We start from the raw sequence: 13,717 nt of genomic DNA, 5'->3' as shown, positions 1-13,717 counted from the left end.
TTTTTGCTACATATGGATGCTACATATCCAGCTCGAGGGAAGGGAGACGTACATCAAATTCTTCCCACCTTTCGACATCGATGCTTCCCAAGGTGTCAGTCCCATTTCCCAATCCTTTCCCGAGCTCCTCCTAGATGCACAGAGCACCGGCTCTGCACACACCTTGGGGTAGCAATCGTGGCCATCTGCTCGGTGCTGTTCGAGCACCAAATTTCCCCTCTGCCTCTCCGAGCCGCGGTCCCACGGCCCGAGCAGCCGCAGAAGCCGGCTCGGTGCACGGATGCCGTAAACGAGCAGCCGCCGGGGCTGGTGCTCAGAAAGCTTTTGGCTAATTAGTCTCGCTTAATGCTTTGATGCCATCGCCGTAGCGCTCCGAGTAGTCGGCGGCGTTGCATCGCCCTCCCGAGCGAGCGCGGGGGGAAACCGCTGTCGTTACCCGGCTCGCTCGAGCCTGGCGCTTGCTGGCTGTTCGCCCTTCGACGGCCCGGCGGAGGGAGGCTGGGCTGGATTTAGTTGTCTCTTGCCTTCACGGCAAGGTTAACCGCCTTAGCCTTTTCGTGCAGCGGCGATGGTCCTAGCGCGGCGTTGGGAAGAGCAGGAGCTGCACCCGTGCTCGCCGAACACGCAAAATAACCTTTAAGCGGAGGCTCGTGCAGATCCTTTAACGAGCTGAGCAAAACCGAACCCCGGTGCTTGGCTTATCAATATTCATTAACTTTCCGAGTGCGAGCTGCTTGTCATGGCGGCTTTATGCCGCTGTAGTTTCTTGTTCGCTTTAATACGACTTCTGCTTTTTGCTGTATTAATTACCTGTGATAGCACTTAGCAGCCCAGGCGAGACCGGGGCCCACCGGGGAGGCAGGTGGCAGAGGCTGTGCCTTAAGAGCAAGGACAGGTTTTGCCTTCATGTTATTCGTAGCGGTTTGGGGGGAAACAGGATCTCAGAAAGGGTGAAGCTGCTTGCCAAAGATCACACCGCAGGCTGAAGGCAGAGCTGGGAATTAAATCCTAGCTGCCCCGACCCAGGCCAATATACTTTATATTGCCTTCTGCTTGCACCTGCGAAATACAAACTGCATGCTTAACCAAAAAAAAGAGAAAACGGTCCCTGGCCTTCAGGCATTTTGCTTTGAATCAGATAGAAAATATATGAGAAAACCATCAAAACGTCCTTTGCAGCTGTTTTAAAACAAGCTGGAAGAGCGGAGCCTGTGCTGCCGTGGCCTGCTTTTATCTCTGGCTGAGCTCGGGGCGGACGCGCAGCGCCGGGGGCAAGGCAGCCGCCAGCCCCTTGGCCCCCGTACCGGGAGCTGCTCCGCTCTGCAAGGAGAGGACGTGTCCGGGAGCGGGGAACGGAGGCGGAAAACACGCCGAGCCCCTGCAAAATGAGTGAGGGAGGCATCTTCCACACTGCTTCCACTGCAAGGGCTGAGCATTTTTGCTGGTGGCTCCCGTGTTTTAGTAACCGACGGGTGGGTTAGCAGGGGTGAGGAGCCCTAGGTGAGGTGCCATCAAAAAGAGCTGAGGTTCTTAATTATTGCCTGATCGGTGCTGCCTTGAAATGACCTCACTGCCAATTTTTCTTGGAGACCCCTGAAAGCCCCTTGCTAAGGGGAAAGTCTAATGTGCTCCCACAGCTCTTACCTTGCCCGGTGATTTAGCTGAGGATTTTGAAAGTCTTTGTCCTGCCTTATTATTGGAGGAGATATGGAATGTGATCCAAGGCTTGCATCTGCTTGGGCCAGCATTGCATTCCCCCCCCAAAATTTCAATCTCAGCTTCTGCAAAGGCTCTTAGGGTTTGAGAAGGGAAAAGGTCTGCTCCCTCGTTAAACATCAGTACTTAAAGCCACCCAAGGCCTGTCAGGAGAAAGAGGACATTGGAAAGTAGGTTTGGCCGGTGCTAAAAATGACAGTTCTTCGTCCTTAAACGCTAGTGCTCAGATAAGCCGCGGCACGTATTTGCTGGCAAGGTTGCTCTTTCGTTGACCTAGCTCTCGGTGCCCGTGTGTTACAGGAGCAGCACGGCCTTCGAGAGGAGCAAGACAGATGTGTTCCGAGTGAAAACCAACAACGTCGGACAAATAAAGAAAATAAGGTACCTGCATAACATTACTACCGCGATACCTGCTCCGCGAGGTGCTAATCGGATGATAGGCAATGGAGGTTGCAGCGTTGCCACGTTTTATTCATTACTCGCGGACATGCTTCTATCAAGGTGAAGTTAAGGGGTGGTAAAAGCTTGTTTACTGCCTAAGATTTGAACTGAAGCGTGAAATCACCTACGGTATTGCTTATAACCATCCACGTTCCCCACCAAGAATTCTATTTCTGTCATATGCAATCACGCAGAAAAGCAGTTAGGATTGTTTTTATGTCCTGTTGAGGGAAAAAGGGTTTGCCGTTCCCTTTTGCTGAATTAGGGTAATAAAAATGATAACCGTTATGTTTAATCACCTCCTGATTGACTTATATAAAACAAAAATTAGTAAGTGATCCACAGAAAGTTGGGAAAATGGGAAGAGGTGGATAAAATGGAGTAAGAAGAAAAGGGAGCACAAGGGGTATGGGGTGGGGGGGGATTGTTACATGTGTTTTAGATGTAATATAAGGTGAACGAATGCAAATGTTGAATGAACAGGCACTCGTGTGTATGTTTGCGTGCATCCCCTTGCAGGTGGTAGCACAAATACACACATATGACATCTGCCCACAAGCACAGACGGAAGGTTGTTCTTTTACAGAATACCCCGTGGAGGTGCGTGAGTCCCGTGAAATGCTTTGGATAGCCAGGCCACAGTAGCCAGTTGGGGTATACTTACTCTAATTTTGCCTAAATAAAATATTGCACAAAATTATTGCGCTGGTTGCCAGTCTTCATCAAAATACCAAATCCAGGCCCTCACACACGGTTTGTTCCTTCTCTAGGATCGAGCACGACAACACCGGGCTGAACGCAGGCTGGTTCCTCGACCGCGTGATAGTGACGGACATGAACAGACCTCACCTCCGTTTCTACTTCCCGTGCAACAACTGGCTGAGCAAGGAGGATGGAGACGGACTGTACGTCAGGGATCTCATCGGCAGCCTGAACCCCATGGACGTGCCCAAAAGTAAGGGTTTCCCCAAAAGCTCGGCTTTCTGCTTTCTCCTCAGAAAGGGCAGGGTTGCTTTCATATGACCTCAGCCACATCAAAGTTAACCATTTAGTCTAAGCTAATTTATTTAAGTTTTTTCATTGTTCAGTGGAGAGAGATACAGGAAGATGCCTCCAGAGGGTAAGTCTTTCTTCCAGCATTAGACCTGACATCTTTGGGCTACCACATGGAGATGCTTCTCTTGTTTGTTGAGTACAGAATAAGCCAAGATGACTACTTTAAATTAGACTAAATGACTAAAAATGTATGAGATGTACCGCACCCCAGAAGATGTAGCCAGCATCACTGTGTGTTGCTGGAAGAGACAGCGTGATTGCAATGCCGTGCATGACGTTAAGTGTTTCCAGTCTCTGGTAACGACCCACAGGAAATTTCCATAAACAAGCCAACCCCCTCTCTATAACTCTACACCAGTTTACTGAATGTGTATGATATCCATATTGAACCGGTGCCTATTTTTCAGAGTGGTTTTAAGCTAATGATGTTGAAATGGAGCCAGGACAGCTTGCAAACCAGACATGTACTCCCAAATTGATACCAGCGTGTAGGCCATGTGGTGAGGTATGGTGCGTGTAACGTGAGAGGGAAGATGATCGAGATGTGAAAGCTGAGCCAGCAAATCCACCTCAGGTGGTATGTCGGCAGTTTAGCTCCAACTGTTAACGAGGAAACCAAGTCGTGTTTTCCTCATGACCCCACCAATGCACCACTCCTTTCTGGAAGTCTAAAAATGGGCATGGAAAGCAAAGTGTTGCCATCATTAGCCACAAGTGTGAGGGAAAGGAAAGGCACAGTTTGGAAAAGAGGGGAAGCTCGTGCTTTTGATAGTGTCACATCTTTTTGACAATTAGTAGTAATTTTTTTGCCCTAGCGCTGTCAACATGAACACTTCAGGCCTTTTTTTTTTCGGTAGAAATGGTTTAATGCCAACTGCAGTAAAGTGCTTTGAGCATTGATAGATGCTCTAGAAAGGCAAAGAATTGTTATTTTTATTAGGATTCTGTTTAAAGTTAACATTGAAACAATGTGCCGTGATGCTGTTTGTCCATGGATTATTAGACAATTCCCCACACACACTAGTAAGATGTGACCTCCTAAGGCAGTTTTAATATGTTGAAGATGCAAATATTAAAGGATACTGCATGAGCTGACATACACTAATAATATCCATTGACAAAAAATGTATGTGGAAGCATTTTATAGGCGCAGAACTCTCCAGGGTGGTTGCCATAGGGGAATGAAATAATGTCTGGGGATGCTCTGCCAAAAACCCACCCAGCAAATGCTTGCTTTACTGCTCTTTTACCCATTCAGCCTGAGAAAGGGAAGAGTTAAAGATACTTGAGGGGCGGGAGGGGTCAGGAGGAGGTGGTGTATGAGTCAAAGCAATATGCAATTAAAGAGGGGTCCCTCGAGGAGGAAGTCAACTACTCAATAGATCTTGAAACAACACAACACTTTCTTTGAATTTATTATTGTTTCTGCCTGGGAGAGCGGATTCAAATGAGCGCAAGTGGTTTCCTCCACCCTGTTCAACACCTGTCTCTTGGCAGGAAAAAAATCTGTGGGCTAAACCTTCAGCTGGTAAAAATCAGCATAGCTCCAATGAAATTGCTGGAGCAGCTTTGTATTTTGTCCGCTGCGATGCTAGTCCCAAGCGCTCGCTCCTCTGGAGAAGTGGTTTGATGTTATATACCAACTGCTGACGACACGCTTGGTGCTGTACGTCCAGGGCAAATACAGATAAGATTGTCCCCCACCTTAAGAGTGTGAAAGAAGAGATACAACCAGATATTTGTCAGAAGCATGTGTGTTCACACCTCCCTGATCGGGTCGAAAATGCTGCTTTGAAGCACCGCAGTTTTGCAGCCCCTCCAGGGAAACATGGGGAGTTGAGCTGAGGCCAGAGACACGGGCGAAGGCTTGGACGCCTTCCAGGCGACAGGTACGAATCTGTAAGAGGAGAGGGTTCGCTCAGCTCTCTCAGGTTGCCATTGCCCTTGAACCATAATTAATGGCAGATAAACATTCCCGGGCTGCTGAGGTGAGCTGTCAACTGCAAAGGTGAATTTGTCTGGACTCATTTTGGCTCCCTCTGAATCTGTAGAGGTCTGAAATGAGATGGCGAGATGATTTCCTTCGTAGGTGCAAGCTGTTTGCCCTAAATTTGTTTCTTTCTTTCAGATGGATTAAACAGAGGTGTTTACTCTAAGAGTACTCATATTTTCCAGGCTACTAGACAAATGCATAATTATGTGGTTTGGTGATTTCATGTGCCTGTAGCTATGTGCCTTGCTCCCTTTTAAGGCTGTGTGCTGATTAGCAGGGTTCAGTGCCACTCTGGTCTCTTTTTTGTCATGTTTCTTGAGTCATTGTTTCCCTTCTGTCTTTAGTTCTGCTCTGTGAACCATTCAGGCACTGATGTCAGACTTTAGCCTTGCGCTTTGCTTTCATGCTCCATTTCCTGCTTCAGTCTGGTACATTTTTTGGAGGTAACCAAAAAACCTTTTTTCCGTGTTCCCTCACCTACAACATCTTCAGCTTTTGATCTCCTCCCAGAGAGCTCTATCATCTTTGTCCTGAGGATTTATCTTCCTACCTTGAACTGGAGGTTGCTGCTGGGACGTGCATGTTTTCTGTGATATGTGTGGGAGGTGGACTGGAGAAAGATGCACTGATTCTGTTTTGTTAAGCTTTGCTTCGTTGAAGCTCTGTAGAGGCTTTGTATTTGAAGGGGCTGGTTGGTGTTTGGACCAAAACCTGGCCAAGTCACGGCGAGACTCGGCCTCTTTCTTGGTGAGGAGCACAGGTGAGCCAGTGGATCCCCACAGGGCTGTGAGCTTCGAAGAGGTTAATTTAAGGGAGAAAATAGAAGTGTTATAAAAAAGGCAGAAAAGAATACGTTCCCCAGCAATAGCCAGCATACAACTGAAAAATTGGACAAAAGAAGAAAAGGAAAGTGGAGAGCTTTTCATGAGCCAGACAGACTTGCTGGGGATGGCAGGAAGACTTAATGATTGCAGACAGCTGAGTGACTGCATTTACTTATTTGAATAATACAGCTCCTGTCTTTTCCCTGTCAAATGCCACGCGTTTCTCAAGGAGAGCAGGTTACATTTTCAGCGCTCCTGCTTGAATGCTCTTCTGTTCCCTGCATTCATATGCGCGGCATCGTATGCCCGTGGCCCTTTGACAGCGGTAGTGCCACAGACTTATTTACCCAGCAGCTGCTATTGGCAGCCAGGATTAACTTACATTACAGGTATTAATTACAAGGAAGGGCTGTTGTGCGGCGTTACGCTGCTTGCCTCGAGCTTCTGAAGCCTTTGGTTTGCCTGACTGTGGCTGAGCCGTTATGCTGAACGGTGAACGGTGGTTGGGGGAGGACAACGTTTGCAATAGCTTGTAGGTGCCCTAATAAGACGTACTGACCCGGGGAAGTGCAAAACCCAATAAAATGTGGGAGCTCGTTCCCAGGCCGTTGCCAGATGCCTGCAGCCTGCTCTGTTCTCAGCCCAGTTTGCTTGTGGTGGGAAGTTTTATCAGCCTATGGGAAAAGTTAAGTGATAGTCCGGGTGATTGTTAGTGCAGGCATGCCACAAAAAACATGACCAAAGTTAGGATAAGTTGGCAGTTTACCAGGCTCAGGAGAGAGCTGATGATGGAACTGGCAAAGATGCTAATCTGCCTCTCCCATTTTGGCACTGTCTTTTAAAATCGTGGCTGAGAAATAAGGATAAAGGAAAAAAAACCAGGATATTCTTGTCACTATCTGCTCTGCAGACTGTGGATTAAGAGCCTTTAGGTCATCCCACAAGAGGACTCATGTCTCCCACACTCATGGTCCACGCCGTGGTGGTTCCCGCACTGTGGCAAAAGGTGACCCTCAGAGCTGGGCTTGGCACTGCCTGCAGGAACTGCTAAGGCGGGAGGATTTCTCCATCCCTGCATGTGATGTGTACAGCTTTTATCTCCCAGCTGGAAAGCAGGGAGTCCAGAGATTTGGGTTCAGTTGGGCTGAACGGTCTCAGGATGCAGTGCTGGAATATTTTCTGCAAGGCTGTATTTTGTCTGCATTTGCCAAAGGGGCTGAGGTTAGCTAGGACCAGATGAGATGTATTAGTTAGCCATGAGCCTGGATGGAAGATTGAAATCCCTCCCTTACCAGAACAATTCTCTGCATGCACTCTCTGACCGAGAGAAAGAAGCAACAATCATTTCCAAAGGGGGAATTTACTCGCCTGGTGCTTAAAACCATTTGCAAGGGCTCAAATACCTGAAAATGGATTTAGACTTTTGTGTGATTGAAATGAATGCTGACCTGTCAAATTTTCATCAAGTCTTGCCAACCTGGCTGTTGCAAACAAAGTTCAGAGCCAAGGCCTGATTTCCAGCTGGCTCCTTGGCCATCAGCACTCCTAAATTGTTTAAGACTGGACACAATAGGCCATAAATGTGCATCAGACAACAGTTCATGTCCAACCCTTTCAAGGCTGTGTATTCACAATAAGGCAGAACTGTGTGTGAACTCAGACTGTGTAACTACTCCACTCACTTCAGTGGTAATAACACCTTTTCTGGGTAAAGTTTAATCTTATCTGGCCTAATAATAATGATGGTGTTTACAGTGGGTGTGTTATCGAGCACCGTTCTGGAGAGCAGGGCAGACACAACACATTGCGCACCTGGACCTTGAGAATGGGAGCACCCAACTCAGTCGCACTGCATTCATTATTCCACGACTTAAAAGTGCCAGGCATTGGTCACTGTTTTTTTCTAATTTTTACTAGTCATATGGCAAAAACGGATCCCAAGTCCAGGTTAGGCGTAGCTGTGCTGTATCCAGGGGTAAGTGTGCATGGTCTTTTAGCAGGCAGACATGGGCTTTCTGCCTCACTGTGACAAGAACCAGCTTTAAATGGGAAGATCAGTGGTCACACTAATTCTGAGCTGATTCAGAGCTGATATATTATGCCTTTCAGAGAGGTTGCACCCTGCAATGTTATGCCTATGAAGATATGCCTAGAATGTCACACCGAGCAACTGGGAACTGGATACCAGTAAAGGCAGATTAGTGATGAGATGTGCCAGTGTGCTTATGTATGGAGAGGGTAGTCTGGTCTTTAAAAAAATAAGAACAATATTTGTTACAATTACAAAAGCGAGAAGTTCAGTTGATCAAGTTGTAGGTCAGCCCCAATCTATTAGTCTTTCATGCATTTCCTTGAGTAACTGGTCTGTCCTCATGTAGGAGAGGGGTAATGAGATCACCCAAGTAGACGGGGATGGGCCGTGTTCATGGTGGATCAGAGGAGAACACCACAGGCAAAGAGAACTGGAGAACAGTTTCCTTAAAATGCTGTTATGAAGGCAGTTTGTCCATACAAAGGAGCAGACTACACTGACTTCTCTGCCTGGTATGCTTTTGAGAGCATCTGTGTGAGTGCACATAGAGTTAACGTGTCATAGATATTCTCTGAGTCTTTTAGGTCCACTAGGACCTAAAACTCATATATTTGAGCTAGGAATATGAGTTGTTTTATTTCTTTCTTCTGGGGAGGAAGCATCTAGTAAGGCTTCACAGTTCGTTGTCCAAGGTTTTAATGCTGGCGGAGTTGAAGACTTATGAGTGACTGACCTGGCTCGGGTTCGAGAAAACCCTTGGGGCACCAGGTATTGATGCACACCCTTGACTTTGAGTCAGTAGCTAAGTCCATCCTGTCCCAAAGGGAGACGTATGTGCCTAAGGGCTGGACTGGATCTGAGCTGAAGCTGCAGCCAATATTTCTCAGTAATGTACTGGTGTTGGAAGCTATGATTAAAAAACAGCATTTTGGATGTGAGAAACCAGCAGGTGACATCTGATGGGCTTTGTAGCCTTGTTTTACAAAGCATCAGATCTGGAGAGTCTTGTGTGCTAAGAGTGGGACTTCTTCTGCCACCCCTGGGTCATGATTCAAAACGTGCTGTCATGTTCTGGAAGCTTTAATGAACAAAAAACCAAAAGAAGGTGTTTCTGAGGATTTGGAAGGTCGGAGAAAAAGGAGGAGATCTGGGGTAGGGCAACAAAATATTAATGGGTGTTAGCTGCTCATCAAAACTCAACTTTATTTATGTTGAGAACAGGAAGTATATAAGTAGCACAGGCAAATGCAGCTAAATATATTTACGAAATAAATATAAATTCTTTATTTTTGAATAATGACAAATGCCCATATTAAGGGTGAGGCTTTGCTGCACACTGATATTCAATAAACAAGGATTTTAGATGGAGAAATATCTACTACTACCCAACTAATGTTGTTGGAAGAAAGCTGTGATGCTATCAGGCACACTAGCATCCAGAAAAATCTGGGTTTTTTGTTTTGTTTTGTTTTCTAACTAGATCAGTTGATCTGATAAGGATTTTACTGTCCCTACAGACTTTGCCATTTATACCCTTAGGCCAGCGCACCTATAACAATTCAGCTATGGAACATTTTGTGGTGCACTTTTTGCCTCATCTTTTAGCGCTAAAATTGGGCAAGAGCAAGGAGGAACTGAAAAGCTAGAAATGAAAAGAAACGCTGATGACTTGTAAAGCAGAAGGGAGACAAGAAGCACAGAGCTCAGAAATGGGATGTAAATAGGGACCTGTAATTCACATAAATAAGGACCTCTTGTTTCAAGAGAAAAAAATTTTGAAATGAATGAGCCATCTCTGTGCACAGCTGGTATATAGAGCTACATGTATTCAGTATAAAACAGATAATGAACGGCTCTGAAGATGGGCATAAATTTGACCAATTATATCCAGATATTGTAATTATTTTACACTGTCAGTTTTTAAATAAAGTAACTTACTTAAAAAGTATTATATATAAAAAGTGAGACTGAAGTACGGTGCTAATATAATTTTGAACAACACCGTAAAATTGTTTCACTCTTTATTCCGAGCAAAAAAATTTTACCCAAGAGTTTCTTTTCAGTGATTTCCCCAATTTCGAATATACCAGGCTCAGGGAAGCAGGAGGGGAGGGAAAAGGATATTTCTTCTGTGAAATGTCTTTTTTCTTTTCCCATGGGCTCCCATCCTGGGGCTGAACTAATGAAAAACAATGAGAAATCTTACAGAATTAAGTGAACAGGGATTTCCACGGTGCTGTCACAAGGTGGGTTACCCCGTGCTAAGCTCCATGCCTCTGCAGCTAAACTGCTATTGTCTCCTGAGCAAGGTCATTTAAAGCTCACTTCAATATGTCATCATCGCTTTGAAGGCACAGTAGGAACATCAGTTTAGCATATCCCTCAAGCGAAGACTCCTGCATGAGGTAGATTGCCTCTCGCAAGCTCTGCAGAGGGATGATCCCAGCTGAATCCTAATATATTAACCATCTTGATGCATGCTTTGATTTCACATAAAAGTTGCCCATAATGGGGCTGAATCTTGCAATCTGTGGGCTTGGACGGTGAGACCAAGCAGCTGAGCTGATGGCAGGAAGATCATGAGACAACAATTGAGAATAATGTAATATTCAGGAGAGCAAATCTAATCATTTCCCTTTCCCATGTGTTACGCTTCCTTGGTAGTAGCAATAACCTCTCTTAAGAGCGGGCTCATGGAGAGAGCTGCTGCCCGGGGTCGTGGCAGCTCGCAGGCTCTGCGCTGCCCGGGACAACGCGTGCCACCGACGTGCAGACGCGCTCGGTGTTTCCCCCACTTGCACCGCGCTTTGGGCAGCGCGCTCGTGGCTGAAAGCAACGCGGGGCTCTTCCTTCATCAGCATCCCCCGCGCTCCAGGGGTGCTTGTAATCTGAATTTCCAATCTGAACCCTCTGTTTAAGAAGCTGTTCTTCACCTCTGAAAGTGCAGCTCATGGGGAAAGATAGCTGTCGATAACTCTTGACAAAGATTAATTACTCTCGCGCCCTAAACCTCCCGACCGGTCTTTTCAATTCCGCCCTTTCCTTGAGGGACAGACAGATCTTCCCTAACCATGTGCAACTGTTTAATGCAACAAGGAGCCGCGTTTTAGAGGCAGAGCTGGCTCCCGTTGAACTCCACAGGATTCCTCGGTTTGCTTTAATAGAGGTAGCTTCAGGTTCCCGTTACGTCTTCCTCTGCCTTGTTATCTCTAGGGTCCCCGCTGCTGCAGGAGAGAAAGGTGTAATGATTAGGGCTGGGTGAGTTTTATTCTCCCTGCAGCATTCGTAGAGACTCCAGACATACTGTGGTGTTGTATGAAAACGAAATAAGACGTTTCCACCAGCAGGCCAGGAGAAGCTCATGTAGGTGTTAGCTTGGTGGTGGTGGGCTCTCTCCTAGGAAGGAAGAGAATTAAATTGCAATCCATCAGGTTGGATCGGGGACTCCAGGTCCCAGCTGTCTGCCCTAACCATGGGCTGTCCAACCTTTTAATGGCTGCACTAACCAAGAAGTCCAGCTGTTGCTGAGAAAAATGGCTGAAGTGGTACAAAGGAGCTTCCATTTCGACAGATGCTTTCCAGCGAGGAGATATTTCATCAGAGGGTTTCTGGTGGGCAGGAATTACTGGCTTGCTCTGACAGTGAGGAACTGAGGCATAGGGAAGTTAAACCACCTTCTCAAGCTCACGCGAAAAGCTTTCAGTGGAGTCAGGCATTGAAACTGTCTTGCCTCCTCCTCTAGGACCAATTCTTCTGCTTTTCATCCTAACCACAAATTTATTTCTTTGGCAGCTGTAACAATTCAGAGACAGTAGCCATGCCTCCTCCCTGCTCATTCCACCCTCTCTGGTCCCAAATCCGCCTCTTCAGTGCTGACCAGCACAGGGTGGATCTTAAACATTGCTACCCTTGGGAGCACTTTGCGAACAGAAAAGTAATTGCTACAAGTTGCCTTACAAGGAGAATCCAGGGCCGTCTACGACTTGGTCTCCCGCTTTTAACTCAGTGCGTGTTACGTCTGACAGCTGTGACGTTCCTTAGCTGTGGATGCTGTGCTGTCATCCTGCTCCACCGCAGGTCATGCGCGAGGGAGGCAGGCAGAGATGCCTACAGAGAGCTTGCTGTGCCCCGTGGGAGGTGGTAGCTCTTCGTACTGGAACGTGGTTGGCTTTGCTTCCCTGCCTGGATCTGGTGCTCCTGCTGCTTTGAATTCATCAGCTTGTCCATGAACGCCCCAGCAAGGGCCCCAGATAATGCTAGCCACAAGATTTCCTCGGGCAACTCTGTCCTGCGGCATGTCAAGCGACTACGACATCATATTGCTAAATAAATTGCATTAACAGATGAACATCGCACAGGTGAGCAGTCAGCTGCAGTTTGAAGGTGGAAGGAAGGCCTGAGTTTAACCAAAGGGGGAAACAACAACATGGCCCTCAAATTTGGCTGGGGTGTGTCCATGCATTTTCTGTGGTCCTCGGCAGGAGGGAGGGTGGATGAGAGCACCCAGGGGTGGTGTGGGCTGAATGAGAAGAGCCTGGGCAGGGTGTTAAGCTAGCGCTGCACCCCGCATCCTCGGGACGGAGGTGTCAGTGGGGCAGCCCTAGAAGGGAGGGCTGCAGCCCCACGGCCTTCCCCCCACACGCAGTGCCATGCCCTGTGTCCCCGTGGCGTCTCAGCCCTCCCCTGTTCTCCTCCACGAAAATAACCCCCTTGGCTCTCGGTAGAATATTAATCTTCCCTTTCAGCTGCTGGAAGCTGTGGCTGAGTTGATTAGTGACAGACAAGCCGCTCGCCTGTCACACTTCTGCTAAATTAATGCAGCGGGGTCATATCTGTTAGTGCCGCCCCGCTGCTTCCCAGGGACGGCATCTTGGCACCGACTGCTGCGGCCTTCCTGGGACGGCCGGGCTGCAGGAGAGAGGGTGGACAGGAGAAGGCAGCTACGGTGCTTGCTACCAAATTTTTGCGGGCTGTCGGGCTTGCGGCATCTTGCAGCTCTTGCCTCTGATGCTGCTAATTTCGGTTCGAGGAAAGCTCCCTTCCCGGCGCCTGTGCCGCAGTGAGCCTACACAGCTAGATGGAGTCACAGCTTTTATCAGCTGTTCATTAGCATTTTGCATGTTCCCGGTGCTAGGAGAAGCATCCAGAGAAAATCTCCAGGCAACATCTTGATCTCTGTTTTACGGATGAACTCTGAGCCGTGCACTGAGATTAAAAAAAGCCAAGTGGATATTTTTGAAAAAGATGATGTTACTGTTTTAAATAATGCATGATTAAGAGCTTGCAGAATAAGGAACAACATCCACCCATGCTTAAAATGAAGAGTACTTGACTTCAGCCAGATCGTTGCCTGGCTGCAATGAGAGCCTTTTCCTGCATGCTTCTAGCAGCTAAATCCTCACTGCCTTTTCAAGACGTAGCATCCATTTCTATTTAAATTTGCACCTCCACCATTTAATTCTGGAAGATGTGCTGATACGTGAAGTGCGAAAGGACCCCTGGGCAGAATGAAGTGCTGCTCTCTCTGCTGAGGCTAAGTCTTGAATTTCTCAGAGCTGTGCGGGGCAGGTATGGGGACTGGTTTGTGTGGGTATAGTTTCAGAGCTGGGAACATATGGAAAAGGGGAAAACTTCTTAGTATAAATATTTCCCTTG

At 47.3% G+C, this 13,717-nt stretch overlaps 1 protein-coding gene across 1 annotated transcript in view; it reads left to right on the top strand.

The window, feature by feature from the left end:
* Positions 1 to 2,040: 2,040 nt before the first annotated feature.
* The window catches only part of LOC112994502 (lipoxygenase homology PLAT domains 1), a 117,817-nt gene continuing 106,140 nt past the window's right edge, over positions 2,041 to 13,717 (top strand). Inside the window, exons 1-2 of the mRNA XM_026118912.2 lie at positions 2,041 to 2,097; positions 2,928 to 3,112. Of these exons, the coding sequence (XP_025974697.2) occupies positions 2,992 to 3,112 (121 nt within the window). The 5' untranslated portion in view covers positions 2,041 to 2,097; positions 2,928 to 2,991. The remainder of the gene's footprint in view (positions 2,098 to 2,927; positions 3,113 to 13,717) is intronic.

The sequence above is a fragment of the Dromaius novaehollandiae genome, chromosome W (assembly GCF_036370855.1).
Source record: "Dromaius novaehollandiae isolate bDroNov1 chromosome W, bDroNov1.hap1, whole genome shotgun sequence".
NCBI lineage: Eukaryota > Metazoa > Chordata > Aves > Casuariiformes > Dromaiidae > Dromaius > Dromaius novaehollandiae.
Note: the sequence above shows the minus strand (reverse complement) of the source record. Positions and strands in the feature narration are given on the sequence as shown.